We start from the raw sequence: 27,637 nt of genomic DNA, 5'->3' as shown, positions 1-27,637 counted from the left end.
ATGGATGGATTGATCTCCTGACATTAGCACAGAAACTCTTTAGATCGACGTAAGCCTCAGTGCTTGATTTAATCATTAAGTGTGGCGCATTTACGTGAAATAAACAAGAAGTAGTGATATGTTAAATACACTGGATTAATATAGACCCCTTTTGCGCCGACATCACAGTTACGTCACGGCGCTAGCTGGAGGCAAAACAAACGGAAAACTGGAGGCGGCCAATACAAACCAGCACAGATTCGGCTACATAATAAGGAGCTTAAATTATTATTTGTATTATTAAATGTCATCTTGTTGTGTTCTTGGGTGCAAGAATTGATGAAAAATGAGTACGCTGTATCTGGAATTTTTATTTCTAGAAAATATTCATATCATTAAAATTGCACCGTAGTGTCACTCTTTACATTGTTGTCTTGGCGCTGGCTAGGCAGAACTGCGGATCGTCCCACACAAGTCTTTACATGACCATTCAGCACATAGTTATATTATAGGCATCTAAATATATTTATATGTCCTCAGTTTCTCTTTACCCTCGGTTTCTCTATCGGGTAGGTGTAGAAGTCAGGCCACTCAACCGCAGGTAGTGTTAACGTTAATCCTGTCAGTTCGTCCATTGACTGAGCGTGTACGGTCATCTGGTTCCGTCCGTTAAAATTAACTTTTGCAAATAACAATCGCGGTCCTGGACAGTGAGTGACCTTGCACATTAAGACAAAATCGGATTTTCTCCAGTCATTGTTAAAAAACAAGCTAACAAAACTTGCAAACTAACGTTAGTGAAGCGGCCAGAAGGATCTTTCTGCCTCCAGCTAAGCCCCGCCCACACAAATATGTCACCATGTTTACCAACTGTAAAAGGGTCTATAGTAACATCAAATATAAAATTGCTTTAAAGATGCATTCAGTTGATCTTTAACTATTGTTAGCATCGCTGTTCTTTGCATACTTTAAGTAGCATACCATACTGCCATCTATCATCTGGTTCAGCATGTTTGAGTGATGTAAATTACACTGATAGTGAGTTTTAAAGAGGACTCTACACTTGTGAAGTGTTATGTCTCTTCTATGATAATATCGTAATTGTTGTTTTATTGATGCGTGAGCTAACATTATCGAGTAATGTTCAAAAACTCACTGTGCAAAAAACAAACAAAAACACCTTGAGAGTGCAAAAGTTCACTGCCTAATGTAGCCTTGTAGAATGCAATGAGAATGCCTTAAAAAATTTGAGATATGGGGAATTCTATGTTAAATATTAATTGCAATTGCAAATGTGATAATTTTGTTCGATAAACAAGACGTTTATAGTGTGAGAAAATTATAGTCAATATTAGCTGTTTTTGCTCTATTTCGCCAACAAAAATTGTTCCAAACAAAGCCACAGACGTAGTGCACACAAGACATAGTGCATCTCCGAGCAACACAGCCGTGTTTTGTTGTTGAGTGAGTCTGAATGTTTTAACCGATCGGCTGAGTAAATGATTCAATGGTCCGTTCATAAAGACAGACAACTATTATGAGTACAGGCTTCATTTCATGTGTGTACACCGTTCAGATGACTCTTCACAAGAACTCAATTTATCTCTTAATGTGTAAAAATGTGTAAATGAGCACCAAACCACTGAACGCACCTTTACACCTGAACTGTGTCATTTTTGCACCTATAGTGGCACCAACTGGAACTGCACAAGTAATGATTCTTTCCAAAAAGTTTTTCTTAACATTTCATTGTTTGTACAAATAAGTGGTCCTGTACTAAACTCATGCTATTGGTTGAGCCAGAAGAAAGGTTCTTGGCAGCCATTTCTATGTAGACAATAGACATACAGCTCTATCTACTTGAATGAAGAAACAATCAAGTTTACCATATGTTTCAACTTATGTCAAATCAGCAACATTTTCAGGTCTTATAAATTACATAATTTTCAGAGACATAATTTTAGCTCTACAAATCATTTTCAGTCAATAATGTTTTAAAATGATTTTTCCAGCTGTATTCTTATACTCTTTTTTTTATGTATCTCTAAATAATTTCATTTATGTTTAAAGATAAGATCTTCTCTCAGACACCTTTCATACGTTCAGGTCAACCACAACATAGCACGATCTGCTCCAATCTCAGTGTAATTAGATTGGGCCACATCCAGATGTATCTCTGGCCAGCTGGAATGAGCTCTCTCTCTCTCTCTCTCTCTCTCTCTCTCTCTCTCTCTCACAGTCATTCATGCCATGTGGCGTTCAAATGATGGTGGGTTTGAGAGATCTCATCTTAGCTACACTTGTCATTTTCTTCAGCTTGCTGTGTGTTGATGGAAATTGCTGAGACACACACAATCACCACATATTTTCTGCTTGACATCATGCCCTATTGTCAGTTTCTCCATAGTTTTGTACTTAAAGGTGAATGACTGACAAGTACTCCCCCAGTTGCCACTGGTCATACACAAATATTTTAATTTCTAGTATACCTTTTGGTATAAAGTGGCAAAAAATATAGAAAGAATAAAAAATAAATCATTAATAATAGCTAATTAATAACTAAATACTGGTTTTAAAGAAGAAGTGTCAAGTACTCTAACTGCCATAATGGAGACAGCAGTAAACTGCTTCATATTTCTTGAAAGCTTGATGGAAATTTGTCTCAACTTCAGCAAATACACATCTCTTGGAAAAGGTTCAAGAGTCTTTGAATCCCTCCCTCTCATCTCCTAAACAACACGGTCATTTTTAAAGCTTTTTTTGCAAATTGTGAACTCCATGGCGTAAGGGTAGCCATATTTTAATAATGGAGAAAATACATTGAATATTATTTTCCAGGCTTCCTGCACATATCATCATGCAACAGATTAGAACAGGATTTGAGGAGCTTAGCTGATGGACACATGCTGTCCCCAAACACCCTGCACCTACAAACACAGAATCAGCAGAATGGAGGTACAAAAAGGGATGGATTTAGCGGGAAAGTTTTAATGCCTCTCACATACTAGTACTTATAAAAGTGTCACATTATCCTTTGTGACTATACTAATGCATTCCAACCTTCATGCATCATTCATGGATAATATGTGCCCCTCCTCCCCAGAGACATCTGACATCTACAGAGAGATTAGTGGCAGAGGTTGGTGGGCTCGGGTCATTGTCATTTTCCCTCTGACCACTCCAGACCACTTCACTCTGGGTGACATCACATAATAATTGTTTAGATTTTGCATCACATTTATGTGAGAAGTTGGGTATCATAAAAGTACCTGCTGAAACAGCAGCTACTTAGTTAGTGATAATATCATACATGAGAATTTGTATCAGGAATGCAATAGTAGAAACACTAAAGGATATCTCTAATGGATAAGTAAAATCAGTCAATTATCAATTTGATACACACATTTATTTTTAATTTATGTTTTATTTATTTTGAAACAGGACATTTCAGGTATCTTGAAAGAAAAAACACAGTACTATAAGTTATACACTGTCATTTCCTTTTCTACTTGTAACAGACATCTGTTCACTACACTGTCTTGTAGTGTACATTTGTGCTTTGTTCTTAAAAAGCCTTATCTCATGAGATATATTTAATGATGTATAGGATTAGAATGAAACATTTATACAAGTCTGAATTATATAATATTTGTGCGCTTATGTAAGAAGCACGGATGGGCAACATTTTCCCCCCCTGTGAGTCTGGACCCCAGTTACAGTGCAGGTCAATCCTGCTTGATCCTGCATAGATTTAAAAGTCAGGGATTTTAGAAGGACTCAACGTCTATCATCAAATATGCTTATCCTGGCCCCTGTTTCTTTGGCTATGTGTGTTTGCGTGTAAGAGAGATGTTTTTACTCAAAAACAGTATAATTTGACCGTTGCATGCCTTAAAATCTTCAATCACTCATGTTCTCTACTCTCAACCTTTTTACATAAGCAAGTAACAGAACATTGTGTCTTATTTATATTTTGACCTGGTTAGAAAAATCAGCTAGTTTACTTGTGTGTTGAAACATTTCATGTTTACTAGAAAATTCCTGTTATTAAGAACTCTTAGGTGACTATGAATATTTTATCATGTAAGGAGCCATTAGCAACACAATGTAGCTGTGATTGGTGTACGAGGGAAGAGAACTCCGCTGAAACAATTGCATGCTGATGTTAGTGCTGTAATGAAGGGCTTGTGAATAGCTTTAATTGAATCCAGGACTAATTGGTCTCAGTATCTCAGCTGTGTTTCAGGCTGACTGCTGAGAAGACTAGTGTTGTTGGCTTATAAGGGTAAGTTTACAGGACAACCGTGTACTAAAAACAGGCGTCACTTCTTGTTGACGTTCAAAGTATTGTCAAACAAAACGGAGACTAGCTCGACCCTCCCTCCTCCTCATCCCCTCCTCCCTACCTTCCGTGCTTCCTGAAACAGTCATGAACCATTTAGAAAAAACAAACTGGTTCTACCCACCTGTTCAGCAAAAACAGAGCCATCTGAATGTCGGATTGGAAGCCCTTCTGCCGGCGGAGTTCTCGCCATTTTGAACGCTTTTCTGATGTAAATTTGCGACTTTGCGCGTTCCTTCTCCTTTTCCCTATTCTTTGTTATTTGTTCATTGGAACGTCGTCTCTTTGGTTGTGTGTCGGCCATATCAAAATTCTCTAGAATATAAATTTTTAACGTTAGTCATTGTCGTTGTTTTGGACATCTCTCCTCTAGCTAACTTCCCTATTCATGCTTCTCTCTCCTCCACTCCCCACACCCCCCTTCATGTGCATGCGCACTAACCCCCCCACCCCCAAATCATTCTTGTCGGTTATTGGCTGGAGCACTGTTTGTTATGTTTCGTGGTCCAAGCTTGGCCAGTTTGTTTTTCTTGTCGTTTTGGAGCCTGGGCTGTCTACAGAGGCCGCATTTTTTTACAGTGTGTTCAGGGGACAGGCAGCTAGCGGATAGTGAGGAGATGTTTGCTGTATGTGACAAAAAAATGTTTTGGCCTAAAAAACGAATGACATTTTATACTTGAAAATACTTTTTGAAAATAAAGGTATTACACCTTTAATACTTGAAAAAAATACTCCTGCGTCTCCTTCGATTACAAATAATAGCTAGTGGGGTGGCTGGTATAGACGTAAACCTATCAACATCCGTTGCCATGATTTTTGGAATGACTTCAGTCGCATAATATAAGTTAATGGAAATGCCGTCATTTTGCAATAGTTTTTTGACGACATTTAGAAAATATCGCAAAATGATATATGCATTTTTTTGCATTAATCCTGATGATTTGCCTGAATTATGTAATTCAATTTAAAACACTGGGTTGTGCAATTCACCAGTTTTAAATGAGTCAGTTATTGGATTAGCTTAAGTTTTCTTCACGTTACTCAACCTTTATGTAATTCCACATCAACGAATAATGCTTTATCCATAGGCCTGTCCAAACTGGACAATGCTGTTTGAGGACATCCACTGGGATTAGGCTATGCGTTTCCAGCCATGTTTAAGTGCAAATTACGGAATTTACATTATAAAATGGGTGGAAGGCAACTGATGTAATCTATGGGAAAACAGGATTTAAGGCTCTGCATGACAATTAAAGCAGCTTTATAGAGGAAAATCACTTAAGAGGCAGAACTTTTTCATGGAATCTGTCAACGACTCAGCATCTGCTCCAAAGTTATGTCACCAGCAACAGTCATTGTGCTGCATTTCATATTGAAGTGATCTCAAAAACATCCCAGAAAATGCTTGCACTCCATAGGGTTAACCATAAGCATGCATGATTAAACTCCAGGATAAAATATGGACATGGTAGGGATGTTTAAAAAAAAAAGGAGTGGATTTTTAGGAAATTGAGTGTTACTTTGAAAAGTGATGCCTCAGACTGCAAGACAGTAGAGTTTAAATCATGAAACTCATGACAGATAAGAAAAAATATACATAGGAAAGAAACAAACATACTGTAACATGAGGTTGTTATTACTTTTTAAAAGAGCCTCTCATTGAAAATGTATTATTTTTTATTTAGTAAAGATTTTATCTTTAATGGAAGTTGGTCCTCAGTGCAGGTTCTCATTGTGTAAGAAGCCTCAAGTGCTTTATATGTCATATGCTCTACTTGTTATCAAAGTCTAGCTCAGTCGCTAAGTGAATCAGTTGTTTGACTTTGATGATGGAAAGTGCGATATCTTTAGAGCTCCCTTAGGAAATTTGTTTGAAACCACACACACATTATAATGCAGCATATGAAATTCCCAGAAGGGTTTCTGTAGTAATCATCAAACATAAATAATGAGGAGCAAAACAATATGTCTCCTCAGTGTTATGTTTTATTTAGGAAGTTAAACTGTATTTTGTGTGTATTTTCTATTTTCTCGACAACTATTATACCTGTTTCACCTCAGTAAACCATGCAGACAAGTTCCTAATAATGAAAATACCTGTCAAGACTTGCCTTAATCAAGATTTACTCCAGATTGTCTTTCTATTTAGCTTACCTGGGCCAAAGTCTGTCTGTCTGTCTCTGTTTGTCTACTGTATCTGTCTATAGTAGTTATACAGTAGGCCTATATGCAGTGTTTATGCATTTGAATTTGCATGTAGTTTTATATGTGCATATGTGGTTTTTATTCGGGTAGATTTCACCTCTTTGAACATCAGTTTACCTGCATAAACTGTATAATTGCATCTGTACAGTATGTGTAAGTGTACAAGCCACAAAATAACAACATATTCACCTCCCAAATCTTCAGCCCCGTTAGGAGGGAGACATTCTCTAGTTACTGTTTGTCTTGACAACGGAAGCATTTTAATTTCATCAATTAGATTTAATTGACAACAGATGCTGCCTTCCTGTTGATTGGAATTACAGAGGTCTGACATTCTCAGTTAAGCTGTTATGTCTGACTGACAGCTACTCCACGACTGTATCTGTGTCCGAAACCTCTGGCAGCTGCCTCACTGTCCAGTCACTGTATGACTAAACAGGCAGTGTTTTGTCTTCTAAGGAAACTGGTTTCAATCTAGCTTCCAGGCCACAAAAAGTCATGTCTAATGATGATCTAATGCTTTAGTTATACTATATGCATGTATGCATACCATTCTGTAAGATTTTTGTAATGATTTTGATAGAAGTGTCTTATGCTCAAGGCTGCAATTATTTGTTCAAAAAATACAGAATTATTGTGAAATATTATTACAATTGAAATAAATGCCTTCTATTTTAATATATTTTAAAATATGATTTATTTCTATGATAGCAAAGCTGAATTTTCATCATCATTACTCCAGTCTTCAGTGTCACTTGATCCTTCAGAAATAATTCTAATAAGATGATTTGGTGAAAAATTCGTTGAACAATGTTGAAAACAGTTTGACTGCTTAATATTTTTGTGGAGACCGTGATACATTTTTTTCAGGATTCTTTGAGCAGAAAGTAAAAAAAAAACAGCATTTATTTGAAATAGATAAATGTATTTACTGACTTTTCTTTAAAAAATCTTACTCGGCCCGACTATATATAATATTCATTAAAAACCTTTACCAATTATTTTATGACTTTCAACTTCCATCGCATCACCATTTCTGTTCTTTCCATTCTTTCCATTCACCCTGAAGACATCTTAGTGGATGTCTTAGAGAATGTTACCTTGTACCTTGTCTTCCTACCCTTGTATACTCTGCTAAGAGCCTTTGAGGAAGACTTATGTAAACAGCTCAAAGCTCACAAAATGCACTGAAGGGAACTTGGATGTGTACGACTATCTCATGTCCTCAGTTGGGCAGTTCTCAGAGGAGGAGCAGGGGGTCGGTGCTGACAGCGGTTAATGTATGTGGACAGTCTTCATGTCCTTCCTGCTGGCCATTAGTCTCCTGGTCCTCTGGAGGAGGAGGTTGTGCAAGGTCCTAATCCTGCTGAGAATAATCCCTGTCCTTCTCTATCCTACGTTTCCGGGCGATTTTAGTCTTCTCTCACTAGCTTGGAATGTTCTTGTCTAATTCTCGCTTGCAGTCTGGGAGAGGAACCAAGGCCTCGTCCATTTGTTTTAACTGTTGCCAGTGTACAATAAGAGATTTTGAATTCATTCTCCGTAATTACAGAATGGACATTTCTGCTGACCCTTTTTAACTTTGCCAAGTTCATCTTTCTGTTGCTGTTGTTGTGTGTTTTTTAATTAATCCAGTCGCACTAACTGGATATTGTTTATTGCTGCTTTATTCATTGGCGCTGTAATTGAAATTAGATTAATCAGGATCTCTTGTGCCAGGGAACGCTCTGCGATGGGACCAGAACCGAGAGGCTGTGACTCTCTAATGAAGGCCACACCAACAATGAAACCCATGTGAACCATGAGCACTAGAGCAGATCTGTTGTTCCTGGGATAAAAATAGGCAGCTGACTCTCGGTCCAACTTTTTATTCATCTGTTTGTCATCAAGAAGCATTTTGTCTCAAGTGAAGCACTGTTGTTGTGGGTGAAATGAGCAATAGAAGACTGACATGAGACTCAGAGGTCATAGAGTGAGGGTCAGTCTCTATTTTCACACACTTCAGGGACTGTGAGTGTAATTATGAAGGATTTGCTGTGTCATTACTATAACATAAGAACCAGGTGACAGGCTCTTGTTGTGCTAGTGGGCGGTAAAGCATTGTTTTGTGAGTTCTTTTGGGTTGTTTGAGTTCACCTCTGTTGTGTTTAGGGCATTGGGGGCATTGTGAAGCCTGCTGACGCATTCAACCTCCCCGATGATCTGGGAGGGAATGTCACTGCACAATGCGCAGCCATGGACACGCACAAACACCCTTGCAGATATTACTGCTGTGTTATACTAATTATTATATATTATATATATTATACTAATATACTATAGTTATTGTTGATCTTTATACAAAACTGAGAACTGGCTTGTAGTTTGTATACTTTGCTCACAAAGTGGCGGCACAAGAGAGTAATATTACATCTGTGCAAAGCGGAATAGAAATATATTTTAATATGAAGGAAACTTTTTACCTGCTTTCTTTACTGCTACTTTTTATATGCCTTTTGCGTACATATTTTTGCCCCAGACCTAAACATTCAATCATAAAATATTATATTTTACATTATCACTGTCCCTCAGTTGTGGGTTCATTTCTATTATGACCAACAATTTTGCCAACAAAAAGTTAATGTACTGGGACACCGAAATATGAGATGTGTTGTGTGATGAAAATAAAGAAAAATGCAAGGTCAACATCACTTGTGAATAAAATTCTGATTGTGCATAATTTCTAATCTGTAATTTTGACACTTCATTCAAATATTACAATTATGTGAAATATGAATGTGTGAAAATTGTTTTCAGACAATTTACTTTCTAAAGGTCCTCTGGGCCAAATGTACCCATACATGGAAATAAAAAATGTAATTACTGTTTTAACAGATATAAGAAGACTTTCTTTCTAACAATTTCGGGGGGAAAACAGTGTGAGAGGATCAGACAAGCAGTTTATTTTAGTTTCTCTACATACTCTCTGTCTTTCAGTCAGTCATGATAAGTGACAGACTCCAACGTTACACATATTCTGAGATATTTGTCTGTCAGTACTGAAATAAATCAGGTTTCAAATTTGTACAAAGAGATGAGGCTTATCCCCGAATGGATCAAAGCTGGTCTCTGGGGTTTCAACGCTTTTCAATCAGGGCTGTAGTATCTTGGATGCTGACGTCATGGCAACGGGCTGTGTAGGAACGAGCACAATTGCAACACTTTATAGAGAGCTCAAGGCTGACTTTGACACTCCCACCATCTTAGAGCATGTAAAACTGAATCCAGGCAAATAAGTGGCCACTCTCACTGACCCGATTCTGTCGGCAGGCTGCAGGCTTATCAATGGAACTGGCCAGGTGTCACGCTGTGTCAGTGAATAGCTTGTTAACAGAGCAGCGATGGACTGGGAGCAGCAGTAATGCCATCGAAACTGCAAGAAAAGCTCCTGAAAATCACACCAATGCCACAGTCATATAGTTGTCAATTCTCTCTGAAGCTCAGTGAATGACGTCTGATAAAGTCATTTTGTTGTTCTGAGTGATCAGAGTAAAAAAATTTCTCTGTATGGGTGAATAATTAAAAAAAAATCTTTTTTTTTACTCTTAAAAGGATAAATCACCCAAAATGTCATTATTTACTCACCCTCATATGTTTTGAAACCTGTATTTTTTCACTGGAAACAAAAGTTAGGCAGAATGTCCAACGTGCTCTTTTCCATACAATGAAAGCAAATGATGACCATGGCTGTCAAGCTAGATTTTCCAGGCAAGATATTTAGTCTGTTGCTTGCAAATCACATATGGCTTCAAAATACTCAAAATATAGTGTTTTTTTGTCCTTTTAGGAGCTTGACAGCTTTGGTCCCAATCACTTTCATTGGATGGAAGAGGGAAGCTCAGACATTTCTGTGAAATATCTCCTTTTGTGTTCCACATTTAAGAGTTTGAATATTTTTGTGATCTATACCTTTAAGAGAGACAAAAGTAGGCTATATGACAGCACATTCTACTTACGCTGTAATTAGTATGTGATTGAAAGAATTGACTATTTTTTCTCTGGAATGATCCATATTCTTAATTGCATGATGTACTGTATAATGACAGGGAAGACTCTCTGAGACACATGTGCGTTGCTCTATGATTTATACTTGAACTATTCATGTAGCTCAATGTGTGTTTGCGTGTTTTTGGCAGGTATACACGAGTTCCCTGATGATCTTTTCACCAACCAGGAGCGAATGGAGGGGGCCGTAGCCTTGCATGTTCTGTTTGTAAGTATCTCTACCATCTGCTTTTTCTTTACAGCATTTGATAAAATAGTTTGAATGCCTTATTCTAGCTGAAATCTATAAAATTACATGAACACTTGAAGTCACAAGACCTTACCTCTATTATTTGTTACAATGACTGCAAAGGATTTTACAAGTGACTTACTCATTGGTACACATGAGTGAATTGATCATGTTAATTTTCAGGTTATATTACCTCACTCGAATAAAGGTGTTCCAGCAGAGAAGGGTTTGTACAACTTCAATTGTTGTTGTGAGAGCTTTATTAACCAGTACAACAAATCAACTCAAAGCAAATCAGTTGTCACGTTCAGATATATGATCTAGAACTTGATGAAGCCTGTACTCATTTCAAGAGTTTTATTTCAGTTGGCATGCTTTAGTTCTTACATGAAACACTGTTTACTACAGTGATATAGAGTGCATATAGAGAGTGGAATGGGTTTTATTGTCTGGCAGTCTATGCCTGATGACACAATCATTTGTTTACAATAATACACAATTGTTCCCTCTGCCAACAGTATTTCCTATAGTGTCTGTTCTTTTATGGATTGTTTTGAGTGTTCTCTGGAGGCATAAAAGGAGCCAATTGGAATAGCACTAAAAGTTGTAAGCATTGTAAGCTGGGTGGCTGTTTTGAGTCATGACTCAATAGAATAGTTTTTCATTGAAGTGTGTTTCATTGAAAAACTACCAGCCCTACGCTACGGCCAAATAAACACATATACATATATTTCATATTCCTGAAGCAATTATCCTGTCTCTTAGAAATGAAAATAGCTTTCGTTTTTGTTGTATTTGAGAAACTGAGAAATAAATAAAAATTGTTTTGTGGTAACTGACATCATGCAACAAGTGAGCTTAACTTATATTGAACCTGGAATGTGAAATATTAAAGGAATGAGTGCTCTATAAATATAGATTATACACTGCAGTTGGTTTTAATTAAATAAATCGAGTTGTTTTGTTCCACCACCATAATCGTAAGCCATCTCAGGGACATCATGCATCAGGCCTTTCTGCCTCCATAGGCCATGTCTGAGCAACATTTAAGTGAAGCATACCATGTGAAGCAGGTAATGATGCAGTACTGTGTGTTCCCGCTGAAAACCCTTGCAGGGTTGGTTTGACACTGCCATTGTTGTGCATTGTTTAGATAGTTGTCCGTGTAAGCAGAGACTGAGTGGATGGTAAAAGCCGCAGCGAAAACCCTCTAAGACTCCCTCCGGCTGTTTACATGTTTTATTTATCTTTAGGGGCTTCAGTAGCCCAGCTCTGCCTTGTCAGAAGGTCAAGAATAAATGGAAGGGGAGGGAATGAGAGTAGAGGGGGCAGAGATTACATAATGGGCACAAAGTGCGAGCATGGCAGCGTGGCGACTGAATTAGATGCACTGATTGGCAAAGTCTTGGCGGGAAACAGTTGGCAAACAGGTCCCAGGGGGAATGGGAGCTTGCTTTGACAGGACATTGTGTGCTTGCATCCATGTGTATGTATGGGAATGTTAGTTCTGCGTGAACCCATGCTTATTTAACATACAAAAATTATATAATTACAATTATTTAGTTAGTAAGTTTTGTTTTGTTTATGTCATAATCACTAGCATTAGCAGTGTTTTTGGATGTATTGTTTAAATGTATGCATTTGACAAATGCTTTTATCCCAAAGAGATGTATTTAACTTATAAGGTATATACAGTATACAAGTTTTTGCTTTCTCTGGGAGACGAATCCATGACCTTGGTATTGCTGGCACCATGCTCTACAGCAATAGGAATGTTCATGTTTTTAGTATGTTGGTAGGTAAATGCAAACGTACGCATGCATATGTGTTTTACATGTAGAGGGACTGTGACATCTGCGATTCACACCCATCTGACCACAGCAGATGTTGGAGCAACTAATCCCCACACACAGCTTTTTTATGCAAAACATGTTCGAATGTAGGGGAAAAAACATCATGTTCATCCCATTTGAGGATGAGACAAATACATTTTGAACCCCCTCACTCTGTAAAGGGCACAAGCTTCCATCAGTGCCTTTCTGTCATCGGGACACTTTCTAAGAAAAGGTCTGAATAGTCCCAGTAGACGGCCGTCCCACTGGAGGGCAGATTGCTCTGAGAATAACAGAGTTTAATGGCGTTGACACTCGTGTACTCAAATGTGCCTGCACGCAAGAATTTCGCTTTGCACAAATTTCATGCGCTCCCTGCAGTCCCTCTCCTGCAGCTTTCTCTTTTTTTACCTTCTTATATAATGTGAACTTACAGAGGCTTCATCAGATGTAGCAATCTGATTTAAGGTGATATTTCTGCACTATTTCTAGATTATTATGATTTTCTCACCTGTCTTTCCGAATGCATATGACTTTCTTTCTTCTGTAGACACACTAAAGTTAAAGTTTTGGATATAATATCCTGACTGCTCTTTCCTGTATAGTGCAGTGGTTCTCAACCATTTCGACTCCAGGCCCCTGTTGTCCACAACAATAATCAAAGCCCCCATGACTTTTACATTTTTAAAAACATTTTGTACTCCAAATTTTGACCCCTTAAAATATTTTACATTTTAGCATAACTAGAAACATTTATATTCATTTAAAAAATGCCCAGTTTTATGATTTAATTCATTTACATGATTTTCCCAGGTCTAATAAGGTCTAATCAGAACAATGCTTGTTTTGTCTTATCGTGAGCAATCTTGAGGCCCCCTTGGAAGTTTTCTGAGGCCTCTTAGTGGGCCCCAGAACCCTGGTTGAGAACCAATGGTATAATGAAAGTGAACGAAAAAGGTCTGTCAAGCTTCAAAATCACAAAAAACACCATAATATAATCATAAAATTGGCTGCAATAGCTGATTTTGGAACAGACCATAATTTAGGTTCTGGACTTTCAAAAAGAAAGGTTTGAGCTTGAAGTGTAAACTCACTTTGTGAGTTTTTTTTGTGTGAGCTCACTTTGTCATTTTGTGTCCTCTCTCTAAAGGCCATGTATATGTTTTACGCACTGGCACTGGTGTGTGATGACTACTTTGTGCCCTCTCTGGAGAAGATCTGTGAGGTACGACATTCATTCATGTCTTAGCTAGTGTTCTACAACTGGTAAATCTTTTAAAGCATTTTTAAAGGTGAGATGTGTAATTTTTATTTAAAATATTTTCTCTTGTCCCGGTTTAAGGCTGTTTTCAAGTTTTTTTTATTTAAAAAAATACGTTTTTAATATTTTTTAAATATATTAATTAAATTAAAATGTGTATCTGTTTAAGCTATTTAATTTATATATATATAAATTATATATATATCAGTCATATTTCAGATCAGTCTGTATTGTTGCCATTCTGTTTGGTTCAAATGACTCTTTTCATCTTTCGTGCCTCTCTTTCTGTCTGTGTGTGAACGTGTTGTAGCGCTTCCAACTCAGTGAGGATGTAGCAGGAGCTACGTTCATGGCTGCAGGAAGTTCAGCCCCTGAACTCTTCACCTCAGTCATAGGTAAACATCTGGCTTATCCAAACACCGCCTGCCTTTGAAAAACAGTACCTCTCACATTTGAACATAGACCTTTACATGCCCTCTGTAAGCCACCCTGTCTTCTCTGTGCAGGTGTATTTATCACCAAAGGAGATGTGGGAGTGGGCACAATCGTGGGCTCTGCTGTCTTCAATATCCTCTGCATCATCGGAGTGTGTGGGATCTTTACTGCACAGGTGCTCATTACTTTGCACATGACCCAAAAGCTGTTTTAGTTAATGTTTCAAACTAAATGAAATGAAAAATGAAAAAGAGTGTTAATTTTGTATGTAGCTTTGGGAAATCCAAGTCATGTTAGTGAATTGTTCTAGGCGGTTTGTGTAAAAGAACTAGTTCTAACAGTTCACTGATTCACTTTGGTTTTAGCACAAATGTCCCTGCGCCTTTTTGCTTGTAGCAAAATATTTTGTTAAATGCTAGCGTTCATTTTAATTAATTATATAAATTAGGTTTCTTTAGTACACATTTATCTTTTGAACCCAAATTGGAAAACTGTATTATATAAAGTTATAGTTATATTCAAGGTACTGTATATAAATATAACAGCATGCTTCCCCAAACCTGTTTACATTTTTAATACAGTGTCTACACATTGCCAGTAAGACATTATTTTCCTTTAGACAGTCGACACAAATGTACTGAGCAAGCATTATGAATTCTCAGCATCTGTGAGAGGTCAACTTAGAGATGAATGAGGTGGCCTGTGCATCTCCCCTCTAAACCTCTGCCCTAAAAAAGCCATTGCTTAGTGCAGACTGACAGTGAGAAGTGAGCAGACTATTCTCAGGGGTCACTGAGAGTAGCTGATGAGGTCAGTCATGTTAGCTGTGGAGTTGCTTCTTTTTTTTTCATCCTGTCCGCTGCTTTCCACTTCATTCAGTCATTCACACTGCTTCGGTTTAACCTCCTGAGACCCTTACTATGTTAAAGAAAAGAGGATATGAAGTTATATCTATCTTTGCATTAGCATGGGAAACGGCTTAATAGTTTTTTCCTCTCCCAGTCTTTCTTCAGTCACCATCTGGCAGTGGAATAGTGGCATTCTGGGTAGTCTGATAGACCTCAGAATAGTGTCCCCACACATATGCATACAAACAGGGTTTGAAATTAACACCCGCCAACCCACCAAATGCGGGTAAAAATCAGCTTTGGTGGGTAACACTGTCACTTGCCAATTTGTCATTTTACTTATTATGTTTGGTCACTTTGCTGGGGAAATTTGTGTAAGACAAATCTGCGTAGATTTAGCGCAAATACTTGTGAGTTATCATGATATACCAAATACAGCGTATTGCACAGAATCTGCGCATATCTGGCTTACTTGATCATACGCGTCACTACCCAACAAATAATGGCACGCATGTTCATTTGCATTGAAGCAATAGCGAAGATTAAAAAGTAGGGAGGAGATGAGGACAGGATTTTGTTTCAATAAGAAATGGCTATGAAATCCAAATCCAAATATATATATATATATATATATATATATATATATATATATATATATATATATATATATATATATATATATATATATATATATATATATATATATATATATATATATATATATAAGAAAAAGGGGATAGATAGATAGATAGATAGATAGATAGATAGATAGATAGATAGATAGATAGATAGATAGATTTCTTCTTACCCTCTTTTCCAATATTTAACAAACATTAATACTAATTAACCATATTAATTGACTGCAAATTTATTTTGTAAACATGTTTATCAGTACTTATAAAGCACATATTAATGGCTTATTCTGCATAACCATATTCTATATCCTTACCCAATACCTAAACTTAACAACTACCTTACTAAATATTAATAAGCAGTAATTATGAGTTTCAGGCAAAAGTAGTTAATAGTTAGTTAATAGTGAGAATTGGACCCTAAACTAAAGTGTGACCATATATATGTATATATTTGCGCAGACATACATGAAATACTGTAGCTTTGTATTTGTGCTCTTGGTTTTCTTACAAAATTAGCATCCTATATTAGTGATGTCAGTAAATCACAAAATTACACTTACACTTACGCATGGAGTCCATCAAAGTCAAGCAGGGGAAAAAGCACATCTGCAACAATGGAGCTTCTGGTTACCACGGAAACACAAAGCAAAGAGTGTCACCTGTGGTGTAAATTAAGCTGTGCTGGCGTGAGTGATGGCGCATTACTTTCGGTGCTCTGACGTAGATCTATGCTTTTTATGGAAGGATCGCCCTTCAAAACATGGCCCATTCAATATGGATTACTTCACATGGTTCAATCAGCTGGATTTCGGTACAGGATGTCATGTCCATATATGGTTCCTACTTCGTTCATTTCCTTCACTTCCGATTCGCGCACTTAAATTCAGTATTCTAAATTTTGTAAGCCAAGACCAACAATCCAACTTTTTCAAAAAAATCTGGAAATAGGCACAGATTACACATTATGTAAAAGCATGACAAGCACATTTTAAAATCCTTTAATACCAGGGTTTGCATGAGTCCATGAATGACAAAAAAAGCATGCAATTTTATTGTGTGGAATAGACTTTTCAAACTAAACTCTTTAATATTCTGTACAATTATCATGCAATATCATTATATTCTGTACAATTATCATGCAATATTATCAAAGATACAACGAATTATTTTTGGAACTTAAATTCTAAATCATCATACTTCTGTGTGTGTCCCATGTTTATTCAGTGTCCTGTAATATGCACATCCGTTATGAGTTATTTTAACTTGCTCTAGGTTTTTATGACTTCTGTCACCACAAATAAAGCACTTGTTCAAGATGGATGTTGGAAGTAAATCATTAAAATATTTACTTGTCATTGTAATGTAATAGAAGAGTTCTGCTTTGACACTTGCTCCACTCCATTGAACCCTTGCCCTAAAGGGTGTGTGTGTGTGTGTGTGTGTGTGTGTGTGTGTGTGTGTGTGTGTGTGTGTGTGTGTGTGTGTGTGTGTGTGTGTGTGTGTGTGTGTGTGTGTGTGTGTGTGTGTGTGTGTGTGTGTGTTAACGGTCTCTCATCCGTACTCTCTCTCATCGATGCAGGCAGTACGGCTCTCGTGTTGGACGTTAATGAGAGACTCTGTGTACTACACCATCTCAGTGACCGCTCTGATCGTGGTGAGTAGATCTCTAAGTGGCTTTTCATGCTCCCATAAAGCCTATGGGCCTCCTCACGCAGCAGGAGAGTAGAAGCAAGTGGCTCTCCCGTGGGGCCCATGGCCGGCAGCACAGGACTCTTATTTGCCCACACTCTCTGCATGTGTTCCCAGCACAGAGGAACAACAAACACAGATTAATAGTATACAGGACACAGAGTAACAGAGATGCTACACTGAACACCTTATTAAAAATTGGATTCACTGAAAGAACAAACTGTTTTGCAACAGTTTATACTGTTATAGTTGAAACATGGACTTTTTGGGGGGAAGTGGTGATATGTCTCTTAATTACTTAAAGTAAATGGTTGTATATCTGTATATCTATGTTTTTTCTGATTAGTCTGTATTTATTTATAACATATACAGTGGGGTCCAAATGTCTGAGACCATGTTGAAAATATAGAATTCAAAAAATAAACCTGAAAATAAACAGTTCTTGTTCAATTTTCACTAAAATGATGATGATAATGCCGTTTATAACAAATTAAATTAAATAATTGGACAAATGCAAACCAGTATACTTGAAATTTTATCAAATAAACCTGTATAGTAATGAAATGTTATAATTTTGAAAATGTTTACTTATCATGCTAATACAATTTTTTAATATATTGTATTGTATTATTATAATGTTTTTTATTCAAAGATTCAGCAAAAATTAAATAAAGCATCACAGAAATGCTGCATTAGATCCTCAGGACCCATATTACCGTTAGATAATCCTGCCCTCTAGTGGTAATATGCAACATTTCTGAAATGTTTGAAGGAATTTGGCATTGCCATATTTGTCTATTTAATTTAACTTTTGCTCTCTTTTTTTTTTCAAGTTCATCTATGATGAGAAGGTGACATGGTAAGATAAACGCTGCTGTTACACCAGAACACCCTCATCATTTGTCATATTACATTTGTTTCACGTTATGTTATGTTATGTATTCAGTCATTTATGCTGCTTTATTTCTTCTCAGGTATGAATCGCTCATCCTAATAGTGCTGTACCTATTTTACATTATATTAATGAAGTAAGTTCTCCTTTATTCTGTTGCCATGGAAATGTTTCATTATTACATGGATTCATTGCTATTCATATCTACTTTGCATCAGTAAATCACATCACTGCTGATTTTATTAACTCTCCTTCCTTCGTGTTAATCAGATTTAACTCGCGGGTGGTTCATTACATCGAACGGCGGAAAAAGAACTCAGCAAATCTGGGTAACGGCACAGCCAGTAACACTGACATCGACGATGGGTGTGACGCCACTGTCGTGCTGCTTAAGAAAGGTAATGCAGTCATGTTTTATATGAATAACGCATATAACTGTTTGGTGTGCCATCTAAATTTCTGCATTGTTGTTCTGTCACTCTTAGCAAATTTCCACAGGAAGCCATCAGTGCTGATGGTGGACGAACTCTTGTCTGCATACCCTCATCAACTGTCCTTCTCTGAGGCTGGAATGAGAATCATGATAACCAGCCACTTCTCCCCTCGCACACGCCTTACGATGGCCTCCAGAATGCTCATTACAGAGGTCAGTCACACACATCTGCACTCACACACACATCTGCACTCTTTCACATAATTGTGTCAAACACAGAACTAGATACATGCTTAGATTTTGCCTAGTTTTTTTTTACAGGCGGTTAAACTGAGTTTTATCTCAAATAATTTTTTGTGAACAGCTAAATGTCTGTAAATGAACATTGTCCCTCTCACATTGAAGTGTATTACGTAGAATTGATACACTTCCATTCAAAGTTTTGGGTCAGTAAGACTTTTAATGTTTTTGAAAGAAGTCTCTCACCAAGGACCATTTATAGTATCAGAAATACAGTTAAAACTGAAATATTGTATATTTAATACTATTTAAAATAACTTTTTTCTACTTTAATATATTTTAAAATGCATTGTATTCCTGTGATGGCAAAGCTGAATTTTCAGCATCATTACTTCAGTCTTCAGTGTCACATGATCTTCAGAAATCATTCTAATATGCTGATTTGATGCTCAAGAAACATTTCTTATTTTTATCAATGTTGAAAACAATTGTGCTTCTTTTATACATTTACAATACATTTATTCATTATATTTGATTAATAGAAAGTTCAAAAGACCAGTGTTTATTTGAAGTAGAAGTCTTTTGTAAAATTATAAATGTATTTACTGTCACTTGTATTAATTGTAAAGTATTCATTTAAAAAAAAAATTAATTTCATACAATATTCATACAATGCATCTCGCTTGGAATAAAACTGAAATGGTAATTGTGAGATAATGTTAAAATAAGAAATAGTCACATTGTGAGATATAATTAAATCTTGCACAATGGTGAAAAAATAAAGTTGCAATGACCTTAAGTGGTTATTCATTGTAGATGTTCTATTTATTTACTCAAGACTAATATGTGTGTGTGTGTTTGCAGAGGCAGCGTCTGATAAACAGTCGTTTCAGTAACGGCGACTCAGAGGTGACCGTAAAAATCCCTGGAAAGCGCGGGGTGGAGAATGGGCTGGCAGGACCGGACCGAGGCCTGAACGGGCGTAAGGGAGGTCACCATGATGACGACAGGGGAGGAGCTGAAGCTGGCACTGACACCGAAAACGAGAACGAGGACAATGAAAACAATGAAAACGATGAGGAGGAAGAGGAAGAAGATGACAAAGAAGGACCCTTCGTACCATACCGCTGCCCCGGTACATTTATTATTGTTGATTGACGACAATACTAATTAAAGAATATTTTTTTGCAAAGTTCTAGGTTTTAGGTTCAACCCCTAGAAATGGCCGTCTATAAACTGTCCATAGGGGCTTTCGCAGCGGAGGAACCTTTTCATAGTTCCTAGAACTATTGGCGGAAGTACCCGGATTTTTAGTTGTACGCTGATTGGCCAAACGCATGCAAAACACCAGCACCGACATTTTCAAAAAAGCTATGTAAACACACAGATTATAGCCTATATATCTACTCCAGAAACTAACTCTACGAACATGGATATCAGTTATATGGGCCTCTTAACCTTTACGCTGAGGAGAAAATCCAACGCAATTTCGAGGGGACCAAGCGAAACATGATTATGTGTTTCTTCTCGGCTAGCAACACTGGACATCAACCACACAGCCTATGCTAATACCTTTTCATATAGTGTCTTTCAAGGTATAACAGTTCTGTCTTATAACATAATAGACAGGACTTAGACAGATCGTAAACTAATGAACACGGAGAATGTGAGCACTGCGCTGTCAAAATAAAAGTTACGCCGCACCTTCAAAATAAAAGACACAAGTGCGGCTTACGTCACTTCAGAGTTCCTCCTGGCGGTGCGAATGCAACCAGGAAAATGTTCCTAAGGGAACCATTAGTTCTCAGAGAACCACCCTGGTGTCTAGTTTCTAGAACTATCCGGTGCGAAAGCCCCTCATGGCAGGAAGTGTTCTGGAAGCTGCTTTGAATGAGAGTGTTTGATAAAAGACTAATGACTCAAATGATGTCCTGATCTTGTGCAGGTGGGGGCTTTAATAAGCTAAAGTGGCTGCTGGCCTGGCCACTGAGTCTGCTGCTGTTCTTGACCGTGCCCAACTGTGCCTCGTCTCGTTGGGAGCGCTGGTATATGGTCTCGTTCATCAACTCCACCCTCTGGATCGCTTTTTTCTCTTACATCATGGTGTGGATGGTAAGGCTTGCCTCAGAAATATTGATTTTATAAATTGTTAAACTTCGTTTTTAGAATATTTCAGTGACCTGTTGACACTTTCGTGGCAGGTCACAGTGATCGGTTACACTATGGGCATCCCTGATGTCATTATGGGCATCACTTTCTTGGCTGCTGGCACCAGCGTTCCTGACTGTTTGGCCAGTTTAATTGTGGCACGGCAAGGTAGGAACGAATGATTATTTCTTCACGCTTTAGCATTATTATTTACACTCATTCCCTGAATAAAATAATCAGTTTGCTTTGCCAGGAAGAGATTGAATAAATAATAGAATTTAATAAAAAAAAAAAAAAAAAAAAATTTTAATTAACACATTGTTAATTTACATATACTACCGACATTATAACAATCCAAAGATGGCAGAATTTTGACAGACATTTGTTAAAACTACTGATCAAACTTCAGATTTTTTTGTATTCCTGCCCCTGGACAGTCGGATCGATAAAGATGCGGAGTCAGAATCAAAAGTGCATTATGGGTGTTGAAGTTTTATTAGCAGATGTTAAATTGTTTGTAGATTATGATGATTGTAATATGTTCAGCCTTTAAACTGTCTATAAATCTTTTTCAGGAATGGGTGACATGGCTGTGTCCAACTCCATTGGTAGTAATGTGTTTGATATCCTGATAGGGCTTGGTCTGCCCTGGACCCTCCAGACTTTGGCCATCGACTATGGTTCCACAGTAAGTGCAAAATGTCGTAATCTTTATTATTGTTTATTGAATAATTTGGCAAATGCTTAATTCTTTCCCTGCCAGCATTTTTTGTTAATGTAATGTAAGTTTAATTAAAAAAAGCAACATTTTGAGCAAAAAGCTGAGAAAATCGCGTTTTTGTCCGTCTAGATAGATGCAGTAGATCTTCTTTTCCTGTGTTTTGACCTGTAAATACTATACTCGTAGCCTAGAAATCTAGACGCAAAAATGTATTTTGCAGCCAGGGCAGTCTAGCAACTCTCCATAGACTTTCGAGCTACAAAAACCTAAATTGGGTCAGGCCAATCACGTCGCGTATAGAGTAGGCGGGACGGGCTTAACATATGACGACAGAGTTGCGACGGTTCCCTGCTGCTTCTTGAAAACAAAGAATGACGGCTGCTGCTGGAGAACAGTATTTCGAATCGGCTTTGGCCACAACTCTGGAGGACTTGGAGTTAAGTTTTTCTTTGAGAAAAGAGCAAAGAACGGCACTTAAGTCATTCTTAAAAAAAGGAAGATGTGTTCGTCGTTTTGCCGGCCAGATATGGCAAAAGTTGAATCTATCAACTAGCTCCGCTGTTGGGAAAACGCTCTGGTTGGTTGAAGCGCTGTCCTATTGCGTGCAGAGGGAATTTGAAAGACAGCCGTTTATCCCGCCCCTCGGATTAAACCGCGTCTATGGTGAGTTGCCAGACCTAACATCTTGATGTAGGTCTGGCTTGCCAGGCTACTATACTCGTTCAGGAGATGCGTAATAGCGCCCCCTACCTTATAACAGCGGCAACACCGTAAAATCTCGTCAATAGCAGGGAAACGTTTTCTCATAAAAGACAAGATAACTCGTCAATGGCAGAGAGCATTGACAGAAACCAATGTTATGCACGAGACCGCTAAACATTTTTGTTATTATAGCCAAAAATCAATAAATGGCTAATTGTAAAATTCTATATTGTTTTGTCTAAATAAATACCCCCAAAAAAGAAAGTTACAAGTGATTTTAATCATCCCAGCATTATAATGTACAATATGAAAAATATATATTGGATATAGAGTCTTATTAAATTTTTGTTTTTAAAGACTAACTTTATGTGTGTGTTGCATGATGGCAAACGTAATCTAAATATACAAATAAAGGAAATGAGCATGAACAGTTAAATATTCAATATCGGATGATAAATGCAGAATGTTTGCGTTAGTCACGTCACGTGAGAAGCAGAAAACTGGAAAACAATTGCAAGTTTAAAGTAGAAATTTAGACAAAAAGAAAATAGCCCATTTTGGGTCTGTGTACATGTTTGTCTACATCTGGCCTAAATTGAAAACACATTTCGAGTCACAGTAGAATAAACACAGGCCTTTGTTTGAAACCGTTTGCCAACATTTTATAAGTGCAAGTTCTAACATTTATACATCTCTTCTCAGATTCACCTGAACAGTAAAGGCCTGATCTTCTCGGTCGGGCTGCTGCTGGCATCTGTTTTTCTCACGGTATGTGAGAGCAATTAAAAACACTTATTCAAACCAATGTCCTTTGAATCCATCTCTCAAAATCTACCCTGTCTTTCCCTCTCAGGTTCTCGGTGTACATTTGAACAACTGGAAACTGGACAGGCGTTTGGGTTTCATGTGTTTGCTGATGTACGCTGTCTTTCTGTGTTTCTCCATCCTCATCGAGTTCAACGTATTCACCTTCGTCAATCTGCCAACCTGCCGCGAAGAATGAGAAACGTTCCTTTTCCCGGCACTCCCTCCTTGACCTTGCGAGGATAATGGCACAAGTCCTTGATCAGAGGCAGACCGGCTGTTCTGAAGGAATATTTATTTATTGATCTAGCTGATCCTCTATCGATCCTCTCTTTTTCTTTTCAATGGGTGCAATATTGATAGAGTCTCTGGGTCTGTGGTGTTACAAGAGGAGAGAGGATTGTGCGTGAGGAATGGTCCTGTTGACTGATAATGTATAAAGACTGTTCTGACGGGACAGGAATGTAGTAAAAGATGACTACTGCCTGGTTTGATGTGAATACTTTTTGTTTTTCAAAATATTTTGCATATTACATATTTAAAGAATATGATCTAAATGTATTTTATGATGGCATTTATTTTGTTAGCTGCTAACTGACGGAAGAAGAGAATGGACTTGTTAATATCGGTGAAATGATAGATTAATGAGGGTTCTCTTTTTTGCTGAAAGGTACTGGTGACCTCTAGTAAATACTTGTGAACAGTCCTCTTTTTAATTTGGGCATTACCAAGTCACTTTCAACCTTCATGTGACAGATTGATCCAGATGGTCATCTGTGTCTACGTTTTTCCAATGAGAATATGTTTACCGTGCAGAGAAGGTAATAAAAGCGAAAGGTTTGAGATCGCTTTTAGAGAGACAGCGGGGCATTTGTTTGCACCTGTGTGGAGACACATGTTGGAACGCTACAACCAACATATTTATGTTTAGTGAGACGATATATGGGATTTCTATAGATGTGTTTATGAACATTCTTTCGTCTCTAACACTCTGTATATACTGAAAACAGAGAAAAGTTTATTTATTAATTTATTGAAAACTATTTATGCACATTGCTTTCCTATGACGTACTGAAACGAAACCAACCCACAGCTGTCCCAAAGAAGAGACCGTTCTGGAGTTTCAGCCAGGCTACGCCGTTTTGTCCTTCAGAGCTTGTGTGTCAGCCTTTTCTACTGGATTCCTTCTTCTCTGAATAGTATGCACCCTTTTAGATGCACCTTTGACTTGATGCGTAAAACAGTTTCTACTATTTGATATCGGTGTGACGTGACATCCGAGGTAATTGTAGAGATTTTTTTGAACACTCAAAACTTCGGCAGGCAAGGGGAAAACATATAAATATAAATATATATATATACACACATATATTTTATACTTAACTGTTTTGACATTTAAGATCGGCCCATTCCCTGTTAAGAGTGAATGGAGTGAGTGAGCCACAAACCTAAGAAGCTGATTAACAGGAACTTGTCCTGGTAGAATGAAGCTAACATCTAACGTTGATAAGACTGTTTCAAAGTCAAACCATAGATGTAAAACAATACAATTTGCTCTAGAAGAGGTCAAGTCATTTTACTCTTAGCATGCCGCTCTTATCTTAGAGTTTATCAAGGAATTTTTCAAGAAATCCTCTAGAACAAGGATCAGAATTCATTTCCAAGGATGCAGTTAATAAGTTGGATTTTTCAGACGTTATTTATGCTGATGTGACCAGGACTCCATTTCTTGGCCTTCTTTTAGAAGGACGATTTAAATACTTTGTTTTGTATGCCTCGGTTTCTGGGGGTTGTAAAAAGACACGCCACAATGTAACACAGCTGTAAACTTTTAACTGTGGCACAATGTGTGGATGCGTGGGCTATTTCTCCTTACAGAGGTTTTTAGTGAGCTGACAAAGTAGCGATTCTATGGACTCTTTTAGTCTAGTTAGAAACTTCATGCAGGTTTTCTAGTCTGAAGGCACATTGCAGGGAAATTTTGTGTTTTATGCACTGGTTGATACTGGGTGTGTAATTGTTTGTCATATTTTAAGGATAGAATTTAGATGACATATCTGGAAGAGTATTGCGGCAAAGTATTTTTATCACAAACGCAACTTTGTATTTTGTAACGCAAAATGTTTAGAAATGTTTTCTGCTGTTAAAAGTCTGTAGGATGTGCTTCAAGTGAATTCTTTAGCAAAAAAAAAACCTAATTTGTCAGCTTACTGTCAAAGTACTTTTAGCATGTTTAAAATCAAAGGTCATTCTTTTATCAATGATGTAAAAAAGAGGATAATTTTTCCCTAGGTTGGCAGATTATATGAGCAAATATGAACATTTTATTTTCTGTATTACTCATAATAGACATTGAGGCCTAGTTTACTTCCCAAAAATGCAACAGGAGGCCTAGGGTTTAAGCAATGTGATATTCCTGGTAAATATAAGCTAGGTGTAATCCAAGTAGAGTGTATGAGCTGTGTTTGGATGCTGAGGATTGTTACAGTAGTTCATTATTTTCTTCTTCGTAAAGCAGGGTATTATAAGGAAGATTTCGGGAAGGCAGGGTTTAATGAAAAGTTTTGTTCATCAAATGCAATAATGTGTAGATTAATTACTGTGTTTGTGTTTTTTCTTGTACAGTAAATCCTAAACATGACACATCACATTCTTAGAGTCATATATATGCTACTTACTTTCAGTAAGGTTTGACAGAGTTTGTGCACTCTATATGCTCGATATCAAGGATAGTAAAAAGAGGCTTTGAGATGCAACTAAATTAACTATCACTGCAACTGTAATGCTTCAGAATATGAGCACTTCTGCTTACAGGTTGTGGGACATTAATGCCTATGTTTATGGTTGCTATATATCAGCCACAGCAATCTACAGATTCAATAGTTATTGATGCTATTTGATCATCATCACTTCTGAAAAACAAAGTGCTGCTGTTCGTTTGTACGCACAAATATAATGATAATAATAATGGGGGCATGCACAACCAATTAGCCCACAATTAGACAATTTACACTCATATTTCCTTTTCTTGTCTGCTGATATTTCTTCATGGATTCAGGCATATATTAATAAAAAGTGACTTTTACAGGGTGATGCATTGCTGATGTACATAATTATACATACAAGAAAATGTCTTCATATTTTTTGTCTTTGCCTGTATATCTGTTGACAATATTTTCATAGATACTGTACAATGTTTGGGTCCTTTATTTGTTTATTTTATTTTTGTTGTTGTTGTGTTGAGGGTTTGATTAAACACCCTTGGTTTGCTAAGTCGCATGGGATATTTTAATATAAGGAATTATTTATGTTCATTACTATTACACATTGTTAAGCACTGGACGGACAGCAGTGGAATTAGACCTCTTAGACTATTGCATGTTTTCATATTTCTTTTTCTTTTTTCCAATGGAAAACTCTCCAATGAAAGCATAGATATTTCATTCAGATTAATTAATAATGTCTTCTGCATTTCAGAAATCATAAAAAGAATGGTGGTTGGCTTTATGTACTTAACCATTTTGTTCAGGTGTTTCAGTTGTATATCAGAGGAGTCATTTTTTTTTCTCTCTTTTTTTTTTTTGCTACTTGAACATAATTAAAATGATCTTTGCTGAGGTAAACACTATTGTTCGCTAATGGTCATTTCAGCCATAAAAGCAGGCATGTTGCTTTCACTGTATAAGGGCATCTAATAAATGGATTGGTTCTACAGAGATAAAGATATTTCCAAAATATCAAACCTACCCCTAGCCCTCACACAAAACTGTTGTTATTAGCTGATTTAGAGCAAAGTAGTCTGTAATTGCATGTTTTATGCTACTATATTTGTCGATGACACTATCAAACATTTAGCCCTCATAAGCACAGATGCATCTCAAACTACACGTCCTTGATTTGTTCATGAATATACTGTATATTGAAAACATGGATTAGTGAGTGTGTAAGAGAAGATCTAACATATAAAGTAATAATACAAGTAAATAGAAGGGGGGAAAAGAAGAAAAAAAGAAATGTAAACAGAAAAAGGAACAGGTATGAGAAAATCATATAAATAACATAAAATGTTTGCATAGAGTCCTAGTGCGTTTTGCTTTACTATCAACCCAAGTAGTAACTCTATATATTTTTTCATATCTATCTGAAATAACAAAAAGTTGGGTTTTTCTTTAACACATTTTTGTTTATGTATACGGTA

General features: G+C 37.1%; 1 protein-coding gene across 1 annotated transcript in view; it reads left to right on the top strand.

The window, feature by feature from the left end:
• Window positions 1-27,059, top strand: part of slc24a3 (solute carrier family 24 member 3) — an 81,776-nt gene extending 54,717 nt beyond the window's left edge. The window contains exons 3-17 of the mRNA XM_081350976.1: window positions 10,702-10,778; window positions 13,782-13,856; window positions 14,203-14,287; window positions 14,399-14,502; window positions 17,390-17,464; window positions 18,333-18,358; window positions 18,474-18,527; window positions 18,662-18,789; window positions 18,877-19,037; window positions 19,929-20,199; window positions 21,010-21,176; window positions 21,266-21,380; window positions 21,788-21,900; window positions 23,338-23,403; window positions 23,489-27,059. Of these exons, the coding sequence (XP_081207102.1) occupies window positions 10,702-10,778; window positions 13,782-13,856; window positions 14,203-14,287; window positions 14,399-14,502; window positions 17,390-17,464; window positions 18,333-18,358; window positions 18,474-18,527; window positions 18,662-18,789; window positions 18,877-19,037; window positions 19,929-20,199; window positions 21,010-21,176; window positions 21,266-21,380; window positions 21,788-21,900; window positions 23,338-23,403; window positions 23,489-23,638 (1,667 nt within the window). The 3' untranslated portion in view covers window positions 23,639-27,059. The remainder of the gene's footprint in view (window positions 1-10,701; window positions 10,779-13,781; window positions 13,857-14,202; window positions 14,288-14,398; window positions 14,503-17,389; window positions 17,465-18,332; window positions 18,359-18,473; window positions 18,528-18,661; window positions 18,790-18,876; window positions 19,038-19,928; window positions 20,200-21,009; window positions 21,177-21,265; window positions 21,381-21,787; window positions 21,901-23,337; window positions 23,404-23,488) is intronic.
• The last annotated feature ends 578 nt before the right edge of the window (window positions 27,060-27,637 follow it).

This window comes from Scardinius erythrophthalmus (assembly GCF_964197995.2).
Source record: "Scardinius erythrophthalmus genome assembly, chromosome: 21".
Lineage (NCBI taxonomy): Eukaryota > Metazoa > Chordata > Actinopteri > Cypriniformes > Leuciscidae > Scardinius > Scardinius erythrophthalmus.
The sequence above is the reverse complement of the archived record's forward strand: the minus strand, read 5'-3'. Positions and strand labels throughout refer to the sequence as shown.